Below are 22,506 nucleotides of genomic sequence, written 5' to 3' on the forward strand. Positions count from 1 at the left end.
AAAAGAATGTGGTGTTTTCTTTTTTTTTTTTGAACAAAGTTTCCATATGGCTACTCCAGCCTAGACTTCTGTTTTTATTACATCTATGCTAAAAATGTGTTTCTGCAATAAATACTGTTAAGAGTGAAATGGAAGTTCAAAATATGCTCAGTTAATCATGGCAAGTAGTTCTTTCCAACCAAGATTTTTTTTAACCTCACAAACCCATTAAACAGGCTGCAGATGCTCAAGTGAGTTCCTTATATTAGGATACAGCACAACATGTAAAACTCAGCTTAGCCACATACAATTCATACTTTAATTTATATACACTTTATGACATATCACCACTTAGATCAACAAATTCATCATCCCTCTTGACCAAGTCATCTTCATCTTCCAAGTCTTTCCAGGTGCTAGTGGGTAAAGCTGGTTTGATAGACTGTCTCTTAAGTAAAGCAAATGGAAACAAGGATGACAAACAGGCAGAATTTCTCAGCATTGGAACAGCATGTACATCTCCGGAAATAGCTTGACTATGTTCTTCATTCATTTTCACCTGCAAGCTTTGCACTTCCTCCATCAAGTCTGAAATCTTGGCAGCTGTGGCTATTGTACCACCACCATGAAGCTGGGCCTCAGGAATCCATTGTAAATACCGTTGTGCCCAGACTTTGATTTCAGGGCCATCAATGCGAGGTAACAGAAGACTGTGATAGTCAACAGGTTTACTATGCCAGCTATCATAAAATTCCCTGAAGCTATTAGGAGGTTCATCTGAAGAATTTATAAACTTACCAATTCTTTTACCCAGAACGTTTTTAATTAAATGATCTGTTTCCTCCCTGAAAAATCCTCTCTTCGGGGAAGATTTTGTTTGTGTCAATGGCAAAGAAAGTTGCCGTTGATGCTTTAAGAGGAAAGAAAGGAAAAATATACTGAGATAAATACTGATGGGACTTTAGAAAACATCTTAAAAGAAGAAAAAAAAACATAACTTGTATTCAGAAAATACTTACAAGCAAAAGTCACTTAAACACAGCCACTGCTTTGTTATATAGTCTAAAACTGTTACTCTTCAATAGCTAATACACCAAATACTTCACACAGCATAATTAGTATTCCAAGATACCTTCCCTGCACTGTAACTATAGCAATGAAGTAACAATGAATAAAGCATTTTTCTTTGAAAAAGGAGAATTCTTTGCATGCATTCAAGTATTAGACTTCCATGTTTAGTTTAAGCTAGCCACACAAGTCAAGGAGCGCTTGATTTAGAAGTTTTTATCCAATGCTTCCTCATTGCTTTCTACCACATAATAGTTCCCTGATTAATGCTGTAGATCATACTGACAGTGTCTCACCTGAGAATGCTTTGTACAGAAGAGAATTTAACCAACAAAACAGGGAGATTACAATCGAAAAAGGCTACCCCAAACAAAACTTTTCTTACTGAATTTGTGCTACTTTCCAGTAATGAGGTGGTCCACTCATAATCCTCCATACTCTGGACAGTTGGGTTTTTTTGTTGTTGGTGGTGGTTCCCCCTCCACCTGCCCCTCAGCACAGGAAAGACATGGACCTGTTGGAGCGAGTCCAGAGGAGGGCCATGAAGATGATCAGGGGGCTGGAGCACCTCTCCTATGAGGACAGGCTGAGAGAGTTGGGGTTGTTCAGCCTGGAGAAGAGAAGGCTCTGGGGAGACCTTATAGCAGCCTTCCAGTACCTAAAGGGGGCCTACAAGAAAGGCGGAGAGGGACTTTTTACAAGGGCATGTAGTGATAGGACAAGGGGCAATGGTTTTAAACTGAAAGAGGGAAGATTCAGACTAGATATAAGGAAGAAATTGTTTACAATGAGGGTGGTGAGACACTGGCACAGGTTGCCCAGAGAGGTGGGAGATGCCCCATCCCTGGAAACATTCAGGGTCAGGTTGGACAGGGCTCTGAGCAACCTGATCTAGTAGAAGATGTCCCTGCCCATGGCAGGGGGGTTGGACTAGATGACCTTTATCTTATCAGATTAAGTACCTAACCTTAGAACAACAAAATAAACTCACTTCAAACATGTCAGTGCAACTCACCTGGATGGTAAGTCCCATGAGGAAGTTATCACTACACTTGCACAAAAGTACGAAGAAAAAAGAAAAAAAACAACACACACACAAACAAAAAACTTAAGTTCACAGCTATGCACAGTAACTGTAAAACAGTGATTTATAACTGAGGTGGGTGCAAATTGCATTCTTAAGACCCAGGCGAGTCTGAGATGTACATGTATTTTGTCAATTAAAACTTTGCACCAATGCTTCCACTGTAAGTACGTTTGAAGTATGACTGAGTTGTGCAAAATATATTTATCATTTAAAAAATACAAGTTAAGCAGCACATATCTTACTTTCAATCGTGCAGTTTTCCATTGACTTTTATCTGGTTTTGGCTTCTCTGCATAAAGAGGGTTGTTCAGGAAATCCTGGGCCTTGGGGTCAAACTGCACAGACCAGTCCCACACAGTAAGAAATCTGAAAGGACCGCTTTGTGTCTTGAGGCTTTCACCAGTCTGCCAAAACAAACAGGTCACATTTAAGACTGCTAGAAAAGAATTCTGACCAAGTCAAGGTGAAATTAAGAAATTGGCTTTTCATAGAAGAGGCCACAGAGTTGCAACGACACTACTCATGATTTCTATATGTTCAATAGCTGAACAACATTATTAGATGCAAGTGAGTACAGACATGAAGGCTATCTATATAGTATTCTATCTATATAGTATTCTATATAGTATCTCTGTAACTTCTATCTATATAGTATTCTCTGTAACTTCAGACAGTATTTCATTTCAACAGTGCAATTAGACAGCACCAAGAATGCCTTTGTGGTGGGTTGACCCTGGCTGGCTGCCAGGTGCCCACCAAAGCTGCTCTCTCACTCCCCCTCCTCAGCTGGACAGGGGAGAGAAAATATAAGAAAAGGCTCGTGGGTCGAGATAAGGACAGGGAGATCACTCAGCAATTACCGTCACAGGCAAAACAGACTCGACTTGGGGAAAAATTAGTTTAATTTATTACTAGTCAAATCAGAGCAGGATAATGAGAAATAAAACCAAATCTTAAAAACACCTTCCCCCACCCCTCCCTTCTTCCCGGGCTTAACTTTACTCCCGATTTTCTCTACCTCCTCCCCCTCCGAGCAGCGCAGGGGGACGGGGAATGGGGGTTGTGGTCAGTTCATCACATGTTGTCTCTGCCGCTCCTTCCTCCTCAGGGGGAGGACTCCTCACACTCTTCCCCTGCTCCAGCGTGGGGTCCCTCCCACAGGAGACAGTCCTCCACGAGCTTCTCCAATGTGAGTCCTTCCCACGGGCTGCAGTTCTTCCCGAACTGCTCCAGCGTGGGTCCCATCCACGGGGTGCAGTCCTTCAGGAACAGACTGCTCCAGCGTGGGTCCCCCATGGGGTCACAAGCCCTGCCAGCAAACCTGCTCCAGCCTGGGCTCCTCTCTCCACGGGGTCACAGGTCCTGCCAGGAGCCTGCTCCAGTGCAGGCTTCCCACGGGGTCACAGTCTCCTTCGGGCACATCCCCCTGCTCCGGCGTGGGGTCCTCCCCGGGCTGCAGGTGGATATCTGCTCCACCTTGGACCTCCATGGGCTGCAGGGGGACAGCCTGCCCCACCATGGTCTTCCCCACGGGCTGCAGGGGAATCTCTGCTCCGGCGCCTGGAGCACCTCCTCCCCCTCCTTCTTCCCTGACCTTGGTGTCGGCAGAGCTGTTCCTCTCACATCTTCTCACTCCTCTCTCCCAGCTGCTGTTGTGCAGGTTTTTTCCCCCCTTCTTAAATCTGTTATCCCAGAGGCGCTACCACCGTCGCTGATGGGCTCGGCCTTGGCCAGCGGCGGGTCCATCTTGGAGCCAGCTGGCATTGGCTCTATCCGACATAGGGAAAGCTTCTGGCATCTTCTCACAGAAGCCACCCCTGTAGCCCCCCACTACCAAAACCTTGCCACGCAAACCCAATACAACAGCACAGATCAGTAGTACTCTCTTCTACAGAAGAGAACAGAAACCACATTGTCTACTAAGCCATTCCTAAAATTTTGGGTAAGAAAGCAAAGTATTGCTAGCTTCACATAAACAAACAAAATTGTATTTCAAGCTCAGAGAAGCTCACAATTTCTTACAAGTGTTATACCATCAGAGAGAAGTTAATCCATGTTTCCAATACTTCTTTTTGTGAAAACTTAAGGTTTCTTGTACACTTATACTAGGATAATACTTTGACAATAAAGCCGCAAAAAGCAAACTTTTACTACAACAACCTTGATGCCTACACCCTTCAGTCTCCCACAGTCTGCCCCTCTTGCCCCATGCTACCAGGCTAGTTATCCACCCTTACCCTTCCTATCCTGCATGCATCTTTTCACAAGGTGTGAAATTGCCTCCTCATGCAACATGCATTCTTCACCCTTCAGGTGCCTTCTAGAAACATCTCCTCCCCATACTAGGTTTCTCAAATGGCAGTGTGTGTGTGTGGGGAAAAAGAAAAAACAACACCAAACCTAAATCACTAATTCAAAAATAGCTTAATGGTTAACATTAAGTTTGGTTTTCCATGTGATTACTTAATCTAGGAAAATAAACTGCTCTATGTGTACAATAAGCATATTCTTTCATGTATTTTTAATAAAGAGACTTCATAGTATTCAGTGTGTATCTAGAACATAAAAATATCCTTTCAGAAAAGTTTTCATGCTCCATATTCTGCAGCTTAAGCTACATCTAAAGAAATTAAAAAAATATATATATACATATAGGATAATCTCATGAAATTCTTACCTATAAGGAGAACGTTTGTATGCTGTCTTTCCAGACACTCAGCAACTTCTATTGCTTTCTTCAAGACTTGCCTGTTGTGGTACAGGAAAAGATAAGCAAACATTTTCATAGCATTTTTACGGTTAAGTTTCTTACATTAGTGTGTCCCCTAAAAGTGGTTAGAACTTCAGACTACTGAAACTTGCCTAGTCCTTTAAAACAACAAAAATCATGCTCAACTTCTGTAAATGAATAATAAGTGTTTAGCCTCAAGAGCAAACTTTCAAGAAGTATCTTTATTTGTCCATTATTCATGCATTTCCAGTTGTTATCTTTGTACATTTGTAATACAATACTTTATTATGGATCAATACCAGCCATCACACACACTAAAGTATTACAATTGCTAAGAGCCAGATCTTTATCCTGGAAAGAGTCAACATCACCACACTTATGTTCTAATCAACTACATGGTATATTTCTCCCATAATCTGGTTTTGAGAGGCAGAGGGAAGGATCAGCAATCAGATCTTGTAAACATGCAGACAAAATTTATTCAGAGATTATCATTACACAAGGGAGACTGAGTGGAATTAAAAGTCACAAACCCAGATGTAACACTGTTGGTTTCCAGACCTAACTCTTCATAAAGTTTGTATTTTCAGCAAAAGTTTGCACACAAACTAGGATTCTTGCAACTGCTTAGGTCACTAATAGAAGCTGACAGTTTATTTCGTAAGTATGGAGTTGTCAGATTCTTTGTTCTAGCATCTAGAATAGCTGAGAAGGCATTCCTACTGACTGCAAGAGCCAAGAAGAGGCTGATCCAGGAAGCAACTGGATCCAAGCATGGAAATGACCAGTCTCAAAACAACATAAGGCTAGGAACTTGGGCTGGCATTTAAACTACTTGTAATCTTGGTTATGTCAATGCATTTCTCAACATATGATCTTCGCTAGAACCTCTCATTCAACATACATTTACATTCTGGAATAAGGAATGAATAACTATCAGTATTTATTGATTGTTATTCAGACTAGAAAGAATTGAAGCTGACTGCAGAAAACTGCAGCAGCACTTCATGGTAACAAGCTAATCACAGAATAAACTGGCAAACAGAGCTAGCATAAAGTAACACTGAAAAATAAAAACCCTCAACATTCCACTATAACAAGCCTTAAGTTAGCCAACACCATACCAATACTTACTCACTGTGGACTGCTGAGATAAGAAAAAAGAACTTGAGGAACAATCAGGAGAGGAAGGGGACAAAACTGAGAACAACTGTCTTCTAAATCTTTGGTAGGCTAACATCTCGAATACTGCAGTTCATCCCATCCTAAAGGGTATTGCAGAAGTAGAGAGTACAGAGAAGAATGGCAAGGCTAGTCAGAGACACAGAATAGGTTTCATGCAAGAAACAAATAAGATTCTTCAGTTTGGAAAGAAGGTGACTAAGTGCAGGAGGGAAATTACTGGATCTATAGTTTTAATAGGTTTGCTGGAAGAGTTGTAGTTGGAAAGATCTGCTGCTTCTCACATCCTTTAATGCGGGAGGCTTAACACAATTCTGCGCTGTAAAAATACTGTCTCAAGTTGTAGAAATAAGAGATATAAATGGGACCATAAGCCTGTCTTAATTTTTTTCCTACTGGAGGTAAAGAATGTCTTCATATTTCAAGAAACTAGCTAGAAAACCCATTACAAATGCATTTAACAGCAATTTGAAACCCGGACAGTTAGATATAGCAAACCTGATTATCTCTAGCCAGTTTGTGCTCTCCAATAATGAAAACCATTTCACATCAGTTGCCCAGAAGTCTGTATTATTATCTGCAAAAAAAACCCCAACAAAACCAAAAATTGGTTTACTCACATATATAGTGCTACTTAATAGTCATCCATTGTATTACCCTTCAGTTATGAAGGATTATAAGACAGCCAATACCAAGGAGTCAGTAAATCCTAATCACTGTTAAAGTCAACACCTTATAACTAAATGAGGAAGTAAAGTAGTCCTACAAACACCAGTAAAGTTTTGTAGCACCACAGACTTTTAGAAAAAGTATGCTGTAGGTTCATAGCAACCAAACCAAGTAAATAAATCTGCTGACAAAATGGGAAAGGAAAAGAAAAGGTTTAATCAGAGGAGATGGAATTCTTACTTCCAAGTTTCACTTGCCTTAACTCTAAAGCATGATCTAAAGCTTAACATAAGAAGGAGGCTGGATTTTGAAACTCATTACTATTAGAGTCAGAAACACAAATGGGTTTTAGAAGGGGGTTACACAAATTTATGGGATGTAAGAATACCTGAAAAAGTTTTAAACAGTTTTCACTGCAACTGAAGAGAAGCATTAAAATACATCAAAAAAGGGAATAACTAAGATAAACCAGGAGGCCAGTGCAATACTACAAAGTCATTAAACTGTTATAAATTTCACTAGGATTTTTGTAGCCGGTTGTCCTGGTTTCAGCTGGGATAGAGTTAATTTTCTTCTTAGTAGCTGGTACAGTGCTGGGTTTTGGATTTGGTGTGAGAATGATGTTGATAACACGCTGATGGTTTAGTTGTTGCTAAGGAGCGCTTATCTTAAGCCAAGGACTTTCCAGTTTCCCATGCTCTGCCAGCAAGCAGGTGTGCAAGAAGCTGGGAGGGAGCATGGCCAGGGCAGCTGACCCCAACTAGCCAAAGGGCTATTCCATGCCATGGAACCTCATGCCCAGTATATAAACTGGGGGGAGTTGGCCGGGAGGCGCAGATCACGGCTCGGGCATCGGTCAGCGGGTGGTGAGCAATTGCATTGTGCATCACTAGGGTTTTTTCCTTTTTTTTTCCCCTCTTCTTTTTTTGTTATATTCCTTTTCATTACTATTATTATTATTATTATTATATTTCATTATTACTATTGTTAGTATTATATTTTACTTTAGTTATTAAACTGTTCTTATCTCAACCCACAAGTTTTACCTTCTTTCCCGATTCTCCTCCCCATCCCACTGGGAGTGGGGGGGAATGAAGGAGCAGCTGCGTGGTGCTTGGCTGCTGGCTGGGGTTAAACCATGACACTGGTTAAATGCAACCTAAATCTCTATTGCTTTTATTTCTATCAAAGCCAGTATTCAGAAACTGGAAAACTCTCAAGCTGATATGGTCAATTAAAACCAGAACAGATCACCTTTCCTGCATAAGACATAAACCTTGAAGCCCAAGGTCTACGACAGTTCTACTACTGAGAAACAACTGAGATATACCACACTTCCTCCCTTCCCTACCCTACAGCTTGCATCTATGATTCTCAAGTGCACAAGCATATATCTATTGATTTTGTTCCTGTAGCTGTTCTGCCTCCATGCCTGCTCATGCCCCCCATTCTGTTCATTACACATTTAAAAAAAAAAAAGTCTTTCTTTCCCTGATTCATTTCACCCTGGCCACAGAAACAAGTTCTCCACAACTTAAGCATTAGAATGCATCTTCAAAGCTCCCTAGTCAGTTCTGTTTACATTAGATGTAGTTTTCTCCAATCTTTTCTGATTAACATCTTCAAATTCACTTCCAACCTTTAAGTATGATACCCTTTAAAGTACATACATTACAGCACTTCTAGTAAGATACCCTTTACTCCCCAGTTCACCCTCTTTCCATGAGTTTTAGAATATTCCCTTGTACCCAAATCTCATGTTCCATTTAGCCTGCCATCACTATTTGAAAGACCTCTGTCCATTCTGAACCAAGGCAAAATTATAGTACCAATTTCCAGTCCTTTAAAACCACCCAAAACCCATGATACCTGTCTTTTTTTCCTGTAGAAATAACAGGCTTTCACCCATAGCAATGACATTTATATTCCATACTGAAGTGTTCTTTAGTTCTCTTACATTACAAACAGCATAGAACTCAGTTTTACTCCAAAAAGTTGAGTAGCCACATTGAGTGTGGCTGTTTGTTTGTTCTGTTCAATTGTGCTGATTAGACTCAACCACTTGTATGCAGACCTCTATAAACAATTGCTTGGTCTAGCAGTTCTCCCCCAGCCAAAGTCATCTCCAAGTCAAAACAGGAACTTCTTTTTAAAGGCACAACAAAACACTTCCAGCTTGTTTTACCCCTTAATCAAGGTATTTTGCTTAATAACATCACAATAGAGAGAAAGCTTTCCCTTCCTCCCTATCTTCTAGGACAATGAAGAAATACTCCACTAGGATTTGAAAACTGAAATGTTTAAGTCTCATTTAAGGCATGTGGGGAAATGGCAAACACTGAGACTTGTGAGCAGTCTAGCAAAATCAGCATCTGCCTTTGTAACATTTCAAATAAGAGGAACAATTTAAGAGGATCCAAACTTTCCCCATCAAAAATCCTCTTTCAAGCAGCTACCTACTATTGTGGTTTCTACTTTACTTAATGAGGATTTTTATAACTGAAACTTCTTTTCAGTTTGGGCATGTATTCAGGAAATTTAAGTCACACTGAAAGTTACCCAAATCAAATTAACTAGGCATGTATAGAACAAAAAATAATGGTTAATGTGTTCAGGCTTTGAAGAATAGTTGTAAGGTAGTCAATTCCTGTAAGATCTTAATACTTCTGCAAGAAGTTACCTGAATGGTTTTCTCAGACTGCTAGTGCATAGTGCTATAGTCTACTAACAAAGCTTATTTAAAATGCTGTAAGACAAAAACACTTACTGGAATGCAGTTTTAACATATTCCCTTTTGTTTCAAGTAATGACAGACAGTAATACAATTACACCATTGAAATACACAGCGTTTCCTGAGAGATGTTAAATGACTTAAATTCAAGCTTTGGCCTTTTTCCTATAGGAGGATAAGTTACCAGAATCTACATGAAAATACAGGTAATTATTTTTAGCTCCTAAGTAGTATGAAAGATTAACTGTGGATTTGACAGTGTATTCTAGAAAAAATCCTCAATGTGAAACTCTGCCAAATACCTCATATATCCTAGACTTCTCTTCAGCATCACCAAAATCTTTACTGCATATTTACCAGAAGCCATTCATACTAATTTGCAATCAACATCAGTTTACCAGCTAAATTCCAAGTATAAAACCAATATGACTTAGATACTGTCTGTAGGCTACACTGCAAATATACAGTTCCTCAGTGATTATCAGTTCCATTATGTCCAACGTCAATAGCCATAGGTGAACTGCCCCAGTGTTCAGCATGCCACCAAACAGGTTATTGCAACATTTACCCTCATTATCTTGTAGAAGACCCACTGTCCAAAACAGCCTAATGGCACGCTGTACAGTTGCAAGGTGGCGTGGAGCCTTTTTTCTGCCAAGAGGTGAGGTCAAAGTACTGTTTCATGACAGCAAAATAGTTAAGGAGTCCCAGAAAAGAGCTTGAAAGCCTAGATTATACTTTCACATGGCTCCCATTTTTATTCCTTTTAAGTGGACTTGCTATTTACAGTAGTTAAGTTTAGCTCTACAGCCAGAGTGACAGAATTTTAAGCAAGCTCACACTTCATGTTTTGAGATGTGACAAATTTGTAACAAAAGCTAAGGCAAAAAATAATTAGCATTTAGCCTCAACTCTTGACATAGCCCAAAGGCTTAAAAAAACCCTTAACACTTAACATTCAATTTCAATGGACAAGAGAAGACTGAAAAATCTCTCACATAAGTTTCAATCCAGTTAATTTATTCCAACTAACATTTAAACTCCAATCATAGTCACTCTCTTTAAAAGTCATTTTCAGATACTGAGATTGCTTAGCAAGAGGTAGTAAGTCTAAGAACTACAAATCTCCATTAACGTGCCAGTCATAAGCACAGTCTTCAGTTACATATTTAAAAGTCTGCTTTTAACCACAGTCAAAAGCAAGACACCAATCAAGACAAGGACTGCATTCATGAGACAAAACAGCATTGTTATGCTTTGCATCTCAGTCACTTTAGAGATGAAAGACTACTTTAAAAGTTTGACTTACCTATCAAAAACAGCTGCTTAAATCTTGTGTACACAGTCTGGATATCTTTCAGAGATGGAAGGCTGCTTGACAAGTCATCCGTCTTCAGGAGTTCATAGGGAGGTTTGCTAATTGTCTTATAGATTCTAAATCAAATCATCAAGAGATTAAAGCCTTCTGCTTCACAAGTCAAATAATGCACCAACTATTATCTCTGAAGACAAAGTTAATAGGCATGGTTTGGGAAACAGCTGTAAGACCAAAAGATATATACCCTGGAAAGCTGATGACCTCCATGCATTTTGAAATACTGGCTGGAAGCTTGCCTACAAGCTTCTGCTTATGACAAGTTTTGCTGCTCTTAACTGTTTCACCGATAAAGTGATATTCATGCATATTTGCACAGTTATGAATATTACAAGCATTACTTGATTTTTACTACTGCTTCTTTAGTAAGTATTGTCTTCACTACACACACCAAAATTACTTTACTAGCTATTTAAAAGTGAATCCAGAAAGAGGAGATGGATAGAAACACCCAAACCTCCCAGCAGACACTTATAATTTTTCTTGACTTTTACCAACCAAATTACATTCTGATACCTAGCTGCCAGGTTTGCTCATAAAACACGTGAGTAAAAGAAAGAAGAAACAATTTGGACTCAAACAAGACAGTATACCTGCCTTATACTTCCCTAAATATCTGCTAATTTTTTCTCTAGGAGGGGAGAAAAAAAATACCAGGCCCGATGAAGCTTTGGTTTGCACCCAGAATGTCCCCCCTCATTCAGGCTCCAGAGCTCAGATGAGCATCAGCTTAGTAAATACCTCTCTTGTCATGTTGGCTTTTTATTGTCAAGATTTGGGAAAAGCTGTTCTAGCTCATACTTCAGAAGTGAAGCCTTGCAGGCACTTGCCCAGTATACGACAAAGTATTTTGTTTCCTGTATGTTGTAGCACAGAAGCCTGCTTTAAGTGAGAACTACAGGAGTCCACATCAGAAATGCAGATCACTAGACCAACTGGAGGATGCGTCAGATAAGAGAATTGAGGGAAAGCAATCATTTGTCAATTATGATACTTCTTCCAAATTGAAGTAAAAAATTTGTTCTAGGAGATCTGGCTCTAAACAAGCCTTTTCAATAAAAGAAGCTGTTAATTGTAAACATCTGCTGTGTGGTTGAGTTCAGACTACTATTACAATGGCATGTTAACACACTCTTATGGACAATTTGTAGCTATATTTTTAAATATTAGTGGTTAACCACCAGTACTCCATAGCAAAGAAAACCACCAATACTGCCCCAAGTTCAGATGGCCACAGACAAGGGATCAGAATATCAGCTGATACCTTGTTACAGCTTACTGCTAGTTTTACTTACTTTCACATTATGAAATAGCATTAAGAGCTACAAATCATGTAAACTTCCACATTTCCAGGGGAAACATTAGAGAATCTGAGGGAAGGGTCAAAAGCCTCTCCCATGCAAGTATAATTAATTTTAAAAACAAAAGAGGTTTTTAAGAGCCTAATCAAGCTATCACCTGTTAACTCTGTGTGATTAACAGGCTCTCCATCTATGAGGAACAAGGAGCTAACTGTGAAGCAGTACAAACTGTACATACTGGCCTGATCTAATAGCTTGCTGCTAAGAGAGAAGTTCTCTCCAGGACATCCAATAAGTTAAAAAGCCAGGGGGAAAAAAAAATAAAAAAGCAACAAGTCATTGCCATAACTCCCAGCCAGGCAGCTGAGCTCTTCCCCTTATGTTAACTTTGGCATTTTTCAGACTGCTGAGCTAATTCAGCTCACTAACTCAGCTGAAACAAAGTGCTGCCTGCCATCACATCTGAAAGCAGCAGTAGTGAACTGCTAGACTGTCTCAGCCATTTTAGGTCACTTTATCTAAAGTCATTTAAGAACACAAATCTAGTTCTGAGAAGACAGCAGTCTGTGGAGATTTAACACTCAGCTTGCAAGTTCATGTTTAGAGATGAAGAGTCTGGACTTCACCTACATGCAAACACTATTGAGCCCATCAGTTAATGATACTTTAACTGTACTTAAGACCTACAGGGTTTGGTGCTGCTTTACTTAATAATATGCCACAGTTTGTACAGAGATTCATCTGATATTGTCGTGGTTTAACCCCAGCCAGCAACTCAGCACCACGCAGCCGCTTCCCCCTTCCCCCTCCCAGTGGGGTGAGGAGGAGGAAAGAGGGGAAAAAAAAAAAGTAAAACTCGTGGGTTGAGATAAGAACAGTTTAATAACTAAAGTAAAATATAATACTAACAATAGTAATAATGAAATATAATAATAATAATAGTAATGAAAAGGAATATAACAAAAAAAGGAAGGGGGGGGGAAGAAAAAAACCACTGATGCACAATGCAATTGCTCACCACCCGCTGACCGATGCCCAGTTAGTTCCCGAGCCGCGATCCGCCCCTCCCGGCCAACTCCCCCCAGTTTATATACTGGGCATGAGGTTCCATGGTATGGAATAGCCCTTTGGCTAGTTGGGGTCAGCTGCCCTGGCCATGCTCCCTCCCAGCTTCTTGCACACCTGCTTGCTGGCAGAGCATGGGAAACTGGAAAGTCCTTGGCTTAAGATAAGCGCTCCTTAGCAACAACTAAACCATCAGCGTGTTATCAACATCATTCTCACACTAAATCCAAAACCCAGCACTGTACCAGGTACTAAGAAGAGAGTTAACTCTGTCCCAGCCGAAACCGGGACAATATCCACCCCTTATTCTATACCATTTACGTTATGCCCAGATCCCACACTTTCCAATACATTTCCAATTAATCACCACCACTTTTCCTGTCTTCTAATATATACACACAGATATCATTCCCGCGGTCTATGGGCCATCTCTATCCAATGTCTGTTGAGTTCATTCAGTCCATGACTTTGGGCTCCATCTGTCATAACAGTCTGTCTGGGCAGGAGGGATGGTGCAAAGTCCGCTCAGTCGGCAGAGCAGGATCGGGCTTCGGTGTGGTGCGGCGGGCGGGTGACATTGGGCGCAGCAGGAGGATGGTGTGTGGTGTTGGATTGTTGCATGCTGCAGTCAGTCCTGGTTCCATCACTACTGCGCTTCGCTCGGTTTTATCAAAGTTCATCCTTCATTAATTTGGGTGATTCTTCCTGTAATACCATTGATATAGCAACTATAGCAGTGACGACACACGGTGGCAGGGTTATTTAGCAATCAACATCATACCATTTAATCTATTGGCTGTTCTCACCTAAAACCAAATCCCCTTGAGGCACACATCGGACTTCCCCATCCTTCCGCATCACCCACCAAGTGCACCCAGGCCCTTGAGCAAAAGCGATCCCACGAATGGGTTTGCCTTTGCCTGAGGCAGGAGTGACCCAGACTGTTTTCCCTAGCATATTTTTCATGTGCGCCACAGGGACGTTATCCCCTTCTACAGCCCGTAAAAGTTCTGATTGGGCGGGGCCAGCCCGATTGGCAGATCCTCTAGTGTTGACTAACCAGGGGGCCTTTGCTAGATGTGTGTCCCAATGTCTGAAGGTCCCAGCCCCCATTGCTCTCAATGTAGTCTTTAACAACCCATTGTATCGCTCGATTTTCCCGGAGGCATGACAGGGGATGTGATATACCCACTCAGTGCCGTGCTCTTTGGCCCAGGTGTCTATGAGGTGGTTTCGGAAATGAGTCCCCTTGTCTGACTCGATCCTTTCTGGGGTGCCATGTCGCCATAAGACTTGCTTCTCAAGGCCCAGGATAGCGTTCCGGGCGGTGGCATGGGGCACGGGATATGTTCCCAGCCAGCCGGTGGTTGCTTGTCATATAGGACTCCATACAGCCGCCTTCCACCTCCGATGCTTTCCCACAATGCGACAGGACCCATCAGTGAACAGGGCATATTGCCTCTCACTTTCTGGCAGTTTATTATACAGTGGGGCCTCTTCAGCACGCGTCACCTCCTCCTCTGGCGATATTCCAACATCTTTGCCTTCTGGCCAGTCCGTGATCACTTCCAAAATTCCCGGGCGCCTGGGGTTTCCTGGTCGACTTCGTTGTGTGATCAGTGCAACCCACTTACTCCAGGTGGCATCAGTTGCATGATGTGTAGAAGGGAACCTTCCCTTTGAACACCCAGCCCAGCACCGGCAGTCGGGGTGCTAACAGGAGCTGTGCTTCAGTACCAACCGCTTCCGAGGCAGCTCGAACTCCTTCATATGCTGCCAGTATCTCCTTTTCAGTTGGAGTATAGCGGGCCTCAGATCCCCGATATCCCCGACTCCAAAACCCTAGGGGTCGGCCTCGGGTCTCCCCGGGTGCTTTCTGCCAGAGACTCCAGGTAGGGCCATTCTCCCCGGCTGCGGTGTAGAGCACATTTTTCTCATCTGGTCCTGCCCGGACCGGCCCAAGGGCTACTGCATGAACTGTCTCCCGTTTAATCTGTTCAAAGGCTTGTTGTTGCTCAGGGCCCCATTTGAAATCGTTCCTCTTCCGGGTCACTTGATAGAGAGGGCTTACAATCAGACTGTAATTTGGAATGTGCATTCTCCAAAAACCCACAACCCCTAAGAAAGCTTGCGTTTCCTGTTTACTAGTCGGTGGAGACGTAGCTGCTATTTTGTTGATCACATCCATTGGGATGTGACGACGTCCATCTTGCCATTTCATTCCTAAAAACTGGATCTCCTGTGCGGGTCCCTTCACCTTACTCTGTTTTATGGCAAAACCGGCTTTCAGAAGGATTTGGATTATTTTCTCCCCTTTCTCAAAAACGTCTTCTGCTGTGTTGCCCCACACGATGATGTCATCAATGTACTGCAGGTGTTCCGGAGCTTCACCCTGTTCCAGTGCAGTCTGGATCAGTCCATGGCAAATGGTGGGGCTGTGTTTCTGCCCCTGGGGCATTGACAAAGTGATTGGAAAAAAGACACAAGCCCTCAGCCTCTGGAGGCGACTCCTGTCAGGTGTGAGGGAAAGGTATCCCTTCAAGGAAGATGTTGTATGTCACCCAGGCAAGTGGACCACCATGGAGAGAGGTATCCAGTACCTGAGGGAATTAGCTGTGCGGGAGATGGTTTATTATGACCCAGACAATGGGCAGTTACCCACAGATCCAGACGAAGTCCAATGTGCACGACCCATGTGGCGGAAGTTTACACAGAGCGCACCATTGTCCTATGCCAATGTATTGGCAGTAATGGACTGGAAAGACGAGGAGGGACCAACAGTAGATGAATTGGCTCGCCGACTTCGGCAATACGAAGAAAGTCTCACTTCCTCCCTCGTCGTGGCTGTGGAGAAACTGCCAGACATAATAGCAGAGAAACTGTCCCAAGAGTTCCAGCGATTTGAGGATAAGTTCTGCCTCCCACCTGTACGGACCAATATCTCAGCTATTAGGAATAAGCTTCCCTCTGCTCAAGAGAGAGGAGATAGAAGGTACACACCACGGGGTACCCTGTGGTCTTACCTGCGTGACCACGGAGAGGATATGATGAAGTGGGATGGAAAACCTACCTCGGTCCTAGATGCACGGGTACGTGAACTGCAAGGAAAAACAAACACAAATGAGGGTTCTTTCAGGACAGCTGGGTGGTGGAAAAAGCTGCCAAGGGGTCCTTGCTGGAGTTACTGGGTGGCCCTGATTCTTTCTGCCCAAGTAACTTCTCCAAACATAATGTGGATGGAAAGTCCTTGGGGAAGATTTCCAGCTATCCATCACCAGCTAGGAGTCTGGTCCATCTAGCTAAATAGCTGTTCCTCATAGGACTCTTCCTACTGGCCATGAGGACTCCTGCTCTAGGAGGAGAGAAGCCAGTGAGAACCATCCAGCATCTGAGTCACACGGTACAGGACAGGCAGGTTCCAGTGTATCCATAGGGAGAAATACTTGGTATTAGGCCTAGACAGTAGCCTCTTCTCTTTGTAAAGTACGTATAGAGACTTGAAGCTTTTGCTAGCGATGTCCTGTCTCTTCTGTTCTTTCCTTTAGCGGTGAAAATTGTATCTAGCATGACTGAAGTAAAATGTGTTTGTTTTACTTTGCCTACCAGGCCCTTGACATATTCTTGCCTTTGATTTCCTAATGAAAAATGCACGTGTGACTCACTAATCATGTATCTGGGGTATTGACAGAAGCCATCCAGCTAAATGCTCATGCTGTCATCCTCAGTTCCCATACAGTTGCTGTAACTAAAAATTGCAGCCCAGATAATTTAAGAAACAGGCACAAACCCACCCATTAAAGAAAGCTACGTGCTCTTTAGTAGAAACTAATGGTAAAACACAAATGTGAGTCTAGAGGCTGGCTTTAGCTTCCCATTTTTGTCCCTGACTCCAAAAAGACCTTTGTCTAAGCAAGGTAAACCTTTATTTGGCTAAGACAAATGAATCTTTGAAGCAGCAAACTTTATAGAAGCAGCAAATCTTGTTAAAGAAATCTCATAAAACCATGTATTCTTCCCTGTTAGCAACTGTCTTTGATTTGCTAGAACATTTTTCTCCAGAATTGTTGTGGTTTTCGGTTCCAGGCCTTTGGAAAGTTTCTTGACCAAACTTTCTAGAATTAAAACATGTTCATGCTGATGCCTGCACGGGAGTTTGGCACACCTGAATGTCGGATGGGTATTTTGAAACGTTCGTCTTGGGGACTCCAGAACCCACCTGTGCTTCCAGAACTCCAGAACGTTTTTCCAGGGAAATAAATTATTTTAAATCTTCTGTTCTTGTCTGATGCGTGGGTGACATTTGTAGAGGGACTGTTCCTCAGGGAGAATACATAAAACAGCAGAGGGTTGGTGGAAGTTTCTTGTGTGGACTTTGTTCCAAGCCCTTGGCTTTCAGGTCTGTTTTCTCTCACTCTGCTTCATTGCTCCTTGGGAAACACTTCAGCCCTGGCTACTTCTGTAATACAAGCTCTGAATTGGTGTCACAGCTTGTAAATTAACACATCTTATGCCTTTGGATATGCTGGAGAACATGCTGGGGACGTTAGTTAAAGCATCCAGAATCCTGGTTTATGATTTACCACTGCCATATGAGGAATGCTTATCCTGAATCTATTACCCTGAAATCATCCCTGGCAGCAGGAGAGGCAGACAACACAGCTGCAAGAATTTTCGTAAGAAATGGATGCAAGAAAGCAAAAATGCACACTATCTCCTCACACAAGAATTATATCTGAAACATCTTTCTTCTCCTGTTCCCAATGATTTGCCAGATATACTCTTCTGACACATTTTCTCAAGTCTTTCTTTATAACCTTTTTCTCAGGTTGCCTTCCTCAGCAGGAATCGTTACCTGGGAGAACTTCTATAGCTCATTTCTTCTTTGCAGCCCCCCAGTGAGTCTGGACAAATTGAATCTCTCTTCTCCCTTCTCCTATGTCTACTCTCTGAAACGTTTAATTTCTTTACCCCAAAAAGTATTTACTTTTAATTTATTAATGAAATAATCCTAATTGTGTTTTTAACCACTGCGCTCTTCTTATGCAGTAGCAGAGATTTTATATTGGATTTTGCTGCCATGGCAACTTTACTGCATCAGGGGCTTGGTTTTTTGGTGGTGTTCGTTTGTTTTTTTGTTTTTTTAAGTGCATCCTTTGGCAATAGAGAGGAACGCTGGAGTAGCTCAAACATCACCTTTTTCACTTTGTGCTTGTCACAGCAATGTGAAAATTAACTCTGCCTTTCCAAATGGAAGCTGCTGCTAACGACACAGCGCTCTCTGCTGTTGTAAGCAGACAGATTCGTTTCAAATATCAGCCCAGCTGAGCCTGTTGATTTGCTGCATAAAACTGCACTTTTTTTTGGCTGTGCAGCATTTTGATTTCCAAGTGTTTGGAGATGTGTGCTCACAGACTCTCCAACATTCTCCTCTTCATTCAAATGTAACGGAGCAAGGCATGAACACTAGATGTACAGTTTTGTCTGTTAAGTAGGATAGATGCATTAAAGATCAGTCCCTTCTCTTTATCTTTCACTTCACCTTTCCTCCCAGCTCATTTGCAGTGACATTTCATGTAACATTTACAAGCACCACAGCTCTGCTGCCCTAAATCATTTCAGTCTCAACCTCCTAAATCACCTGGCACTTCTTTTTTCTTCTATGTTTTTGTGGAGCACTGCAGTTGCTGCATGTGTGGCTGTTGTGGAAGGTGGCAAAGCTGAGCTACATGAGCATGCGGACCACACCCGAACGAGATGTAAACAGCACATGGCAATAATGGGATAAGATTGTGAGGCTATAACAGCACAGGAATGGATATAAGTTATAGAGGCTGTTAATATGTTTTGGAGAGCTTTAAGGACTTTGTTTAGCTGCTTAAAAGTAGTCATTCATGATAAAGCAGAACTCATAGCTTGCTTAATGCTTACCTATTCCCTGATTCAAGCCCCACGTTGGGCACCACAAAGGACTATGGTGGGTTGGCCTTGGCTGGCTGCCAGGTGCCCACCAAGCCGCTCTATCACTCACCCTCTCAAGGGGAGAGAAAATAAGATGGAAAAGAACTCGTGGGTCGAGATAAGGACAGGGAGATCACTCAGCAATTACCGGCACAGGTAAAACAGACTCGACTTGGGGAAATTAATTACCAATCAAATCAGAGTAGGATAATGAGAAATAAGAACAAATCTTAAAAACACCTTCCCCCACCCCTCCCTTCTTCCTGGGCTCAACTTCACTCCCAATTTCTCTACCTCCTCCTCCCCCCAAGCAGTGCAGGGGGACAGGGAATGGGGGTTGCAGTCATGACGTTCATCACGCATTCTCTCTGCTGCTCCTTCCTCCTCATGCTCTTCCTCTGCTCCAGCAGCGTGGGGTCCCACCCATGGGAGAGTCCTCCACAAACTTCTCCAACATAGGTCCCACCCACGGGCTGCAGTTCTTCCCGAACTGCTCCAGCATGGGTCCCTTCCACGGGGTGCAGTCCTTCAGGAACAGACTGCTCCAGCGTGGGTCCCCCATGGGGTCACAAGTCCTGCCAGCAAATCTGCTCCAGCCTGGGCTCCTCTCTCCACGGGGTCACAGGTCCTGCCAGGAGCCTGCTCCAGCATGGGCTCTCCATGGGGTCACAGCCTCCTTTGGGCATCCCCCTGCTCTGGCGTGGGGTCCTCCACGGGCTGCAGGTGGATATCTGCTCCACCGTGGACCTCCATGGGCTGCAGGGGGACAGCCTGCCTCACCATGGTCTTCCCCATGGGCTGCAGGGGAATCTCTGCTCTGGCGCCTGGAGCACCTCCTCCCCCTCCTTCCCTGACCTTGGTGTCTGCAGAGTTGTTCCTCTCACATCTTCTCACTCCTCTCTCCCAGCTGCTGTTGTGCAGGTTTTTTTCCCCCTTCTTAAATCTGTTATCCCAGAGGCGCTACCACCGTCGCTGATGGGCTCGGCCTTGGCCAGCGGCGGGTCCGTCTTGGAGCTGGCTGGCACTGGCTCTGTCTGACATGGGGGCAGCTTCTGGCATCTTCTCACAGAAGCCACCCCTGTAGCCCCCCCACTACCAAAACCTTGCCATGCAAACCCATTACAAAGGGGCTGGCAGATATGGGCCTGGGCCTCTGAGAAACCTGTCCTCCTTTTTTTGGCGGGGGGGGGGGGGGGGGGGGGGGGGGGGGGGGGGGGGGGGGGGGGGGGGGGGGGGGGGGAAGAGGAGCCTATAAAATGGCAGTAAATCCCTGTATTCAGGCACCTTCATCTCTCCCATATTGTTCTCACATTGTTAGCAATGCAGCTCAGCTTACTGTCTTACTAAGAAAACATTAATTTGTGTAACTAGCAAATTAATGACAAATCTAAATGTGTGCCAGAAGTTAAGTCTGTGATAAGGGTGTCTTACATATTCTGGACAGAACTCTTCCTAATCATATGCATACATATATGCATGCAATTAATACAAACATGATGCAGCATGTAGAAAAGGAAAGTGAAAAGCTTACATAAGGAGCAAGGTTTGTGATTCTCATGTAGAAACAAGAGGCTTTTTGTCTCCCTTTTAAAGTAACCTTTTACTGTAGAAAGTGTGATTTGTTTTCTCTTTGTCAGCTATTCCATTCCAAAATCTTTGGGGTTTTTTAAATATAGGAAACTTCAAAAATCCATAGAGGTTTCTTGATACCATTCTATGTTTCTTTGGATTTAGGATATCAACCTGAAATAGGATTGATGTAGAATATATGTGAAAGTATTTAAGCTAGGCTGAGCCTCTAAAAGCTGATAGGCTTTAAACTATCCTGCAATAAACGAATCACTGGCTTCAGAATAAATATTAATGGCCCTGGCTTTGCAAAATAGTTTAAGAAAACACACATATTAAAGATGACAACCCTTAATGAGGACCTTTGCTAATGCAGATATGTTAAGGCTATGTTAAGTGGGAAAGTGTGCACTGTGCAGGATAAAAATCCCCAGCAATAACTGCCAACCAGGTATCCATGAAAAACAATGAACTTTACCCTGTTAGGAACTTTACACTTGCCACATATTATTAGGGCAGCATTTCTTAAAATGCAAACTCTAAAACATCAGAAAGCAGTCCAATAACCATAAATTTTCTCAATACTAGGAATACATATACAACATTTGCACATTTTCATAAATCCAAATGAGAAAATGGAACAAAATGGGAGAGTACAAATTAACAGATATTAACAGAATTAAGCCTGATTTTTATTTGGATGTAAATCAAAACCATTGTGATAACACTGTAGATGACACTCCTTGGATTTTTTTTTTTTCTTCCTCAAAAGACTAGGTGTCTTTCATTTTAAAAAGGCTGAGGAATACCACACTGCAGGAAAAGAGAACTCTTGAGAAGATTTATAAAAGAATCTCAGAAGAAATTTAATTTGCTAGCCTTTTTGGCTAGGAAAGCTCTTTGGCTTACAGCTTTCAGAGGAAAAACACCAAACAAACAAAAACACACAACACCCCCACCCCCCCAAAAAAAAAAAAACCAAACCAGAATGAACACAGATGTTTTGGTTGAATCTATCACTGTACTTTGTAAACCTACGATGCAAGTGGAAAAAAAAAAAAAAAAGATTGCAAATTATGCCTCCTAATTTCTTTTTTTTTCTTCTATTACTAGTGCTATGCTGATAAAATCTATTTGGGTAGTCCAAACAAGTCTTAATTGTTTAAATAAAGAAATTAATTTGGCATTGTGTGAATACTTAACAGACTAATCATCAGCAGATATTCAACAAGCAACAAGAACGTTAAATATTTCTACAACAATTTGTATGCATATTTAAAGTTGATTTCAAGTCTCAGAAAGTTACTAGGTACAGTAATTTTAAGTACTATTAAATCACTTCTGAGTAGTGAAATAGGTCTAAAAATAGAAGCAGCAAATGAACCCATCACATTCAATAGCTCTATAAGATTAACAGTTCATATAGAATTTTATAATAGGGCAAGAAGTTGATGGACTGTGTCCAACAGTCTTGCATTTCTACCAATGCCTCTATACAGGAACACATGTGAAACCACACTGCTCACAGACAGGACATACTTAAAAACTAGGCAGACAAGTCAAAGCTTGAAAAAGCTTCAAAACAAAACAGCTCTCTTTTTACCAAATTGTTCCTCTAAAGTGAGCACTGAGGGGAAAATTCTTGCTGTGTACATTTCTCTTTTGTGTATTATGACTATAGTGTCTGGCACTGAGATTTAACACACCAGCATTGCTGAATAAAAAAGGCAAACACTGCTTATTAGTAAATCACTAGCATTATCACATAGGATATTAAAATTATTACTTGTT

At 42.2% G+C, this 22,506-nt stretch overlaps 1 protein-coding gene across 1 annotated transcript; it reads right to left on the reverse strand.

Moving 5' to 3' along the window:
* Positions 1-285: 285 nt before the first annotated feature.
* On the reverse strand, positions 286-11,131 carry LOC127028983 (myotubularin-related protein 12-like). Its single transcript, XM_050914664.1, has 7 exons — positions 11,010-11,131; positions 10,757-10,881; positions 6,546-6,624; positions 4,812-4,882; positions 3,996-4,022; positions 2,377-2,567; positions 286-889 (listed from the first exon to the last, which is right to left on the reverse strand). The coding sequence occupies exons 1-7, from the start codon at positions 11,129-11,131 to the stop codon at positions 314-316; spliced, it is 1,191 nt and encodes a 396-aa protein (XP_050770621.1). The 3' UTR covers positions 286-313.
* Between the last annotated feature and the right edge of the window lie 11,375 nt (positions 11,132-22,506).

Source organism: Gymnogyps californianus, unplaced genomic scaffold (genome assembly GCF_018139145.2).
Source record: "Gymnogyps californianus isolate 813 unplaced genomic scaffold, ASM1813914v2 HiC_scaffold_54, whole genome shotgun sequence".
NCBI lineage: Eukaryota > Metazoa > Chordata > Aves > Accipitriformes > Cathartidae > Gymnogyps > Gymnogyps californianus.

What these genes read in the sequence shown, in the direction of transcription:
- LOC127028983 (XM_050914664.1), bottom strand. Translation starts at nt 11,131, where the DNA reads ATGCATGAATATCACTTTATCGGTGAAACAGTTAAGAGCAGCAAAACT. An exon ending in GAGGTCATCAGCTTTCCAGG is followed by an intron (nt 10,882 to 11,009) that starts GTATATATCTTT and finishes GATTTGATTTAG; the next exon opens with AATCTATAAGACAATTAGCA. An exon ending in TACAAACGTTCTCCTTATAG is followed by an intron (nt 4,023 to 4,811) that starts GTAAGAATTTCA and finishes TCTCTTCTGTAG; the next exon opens with AAGAGAGTACTACTGATCTG.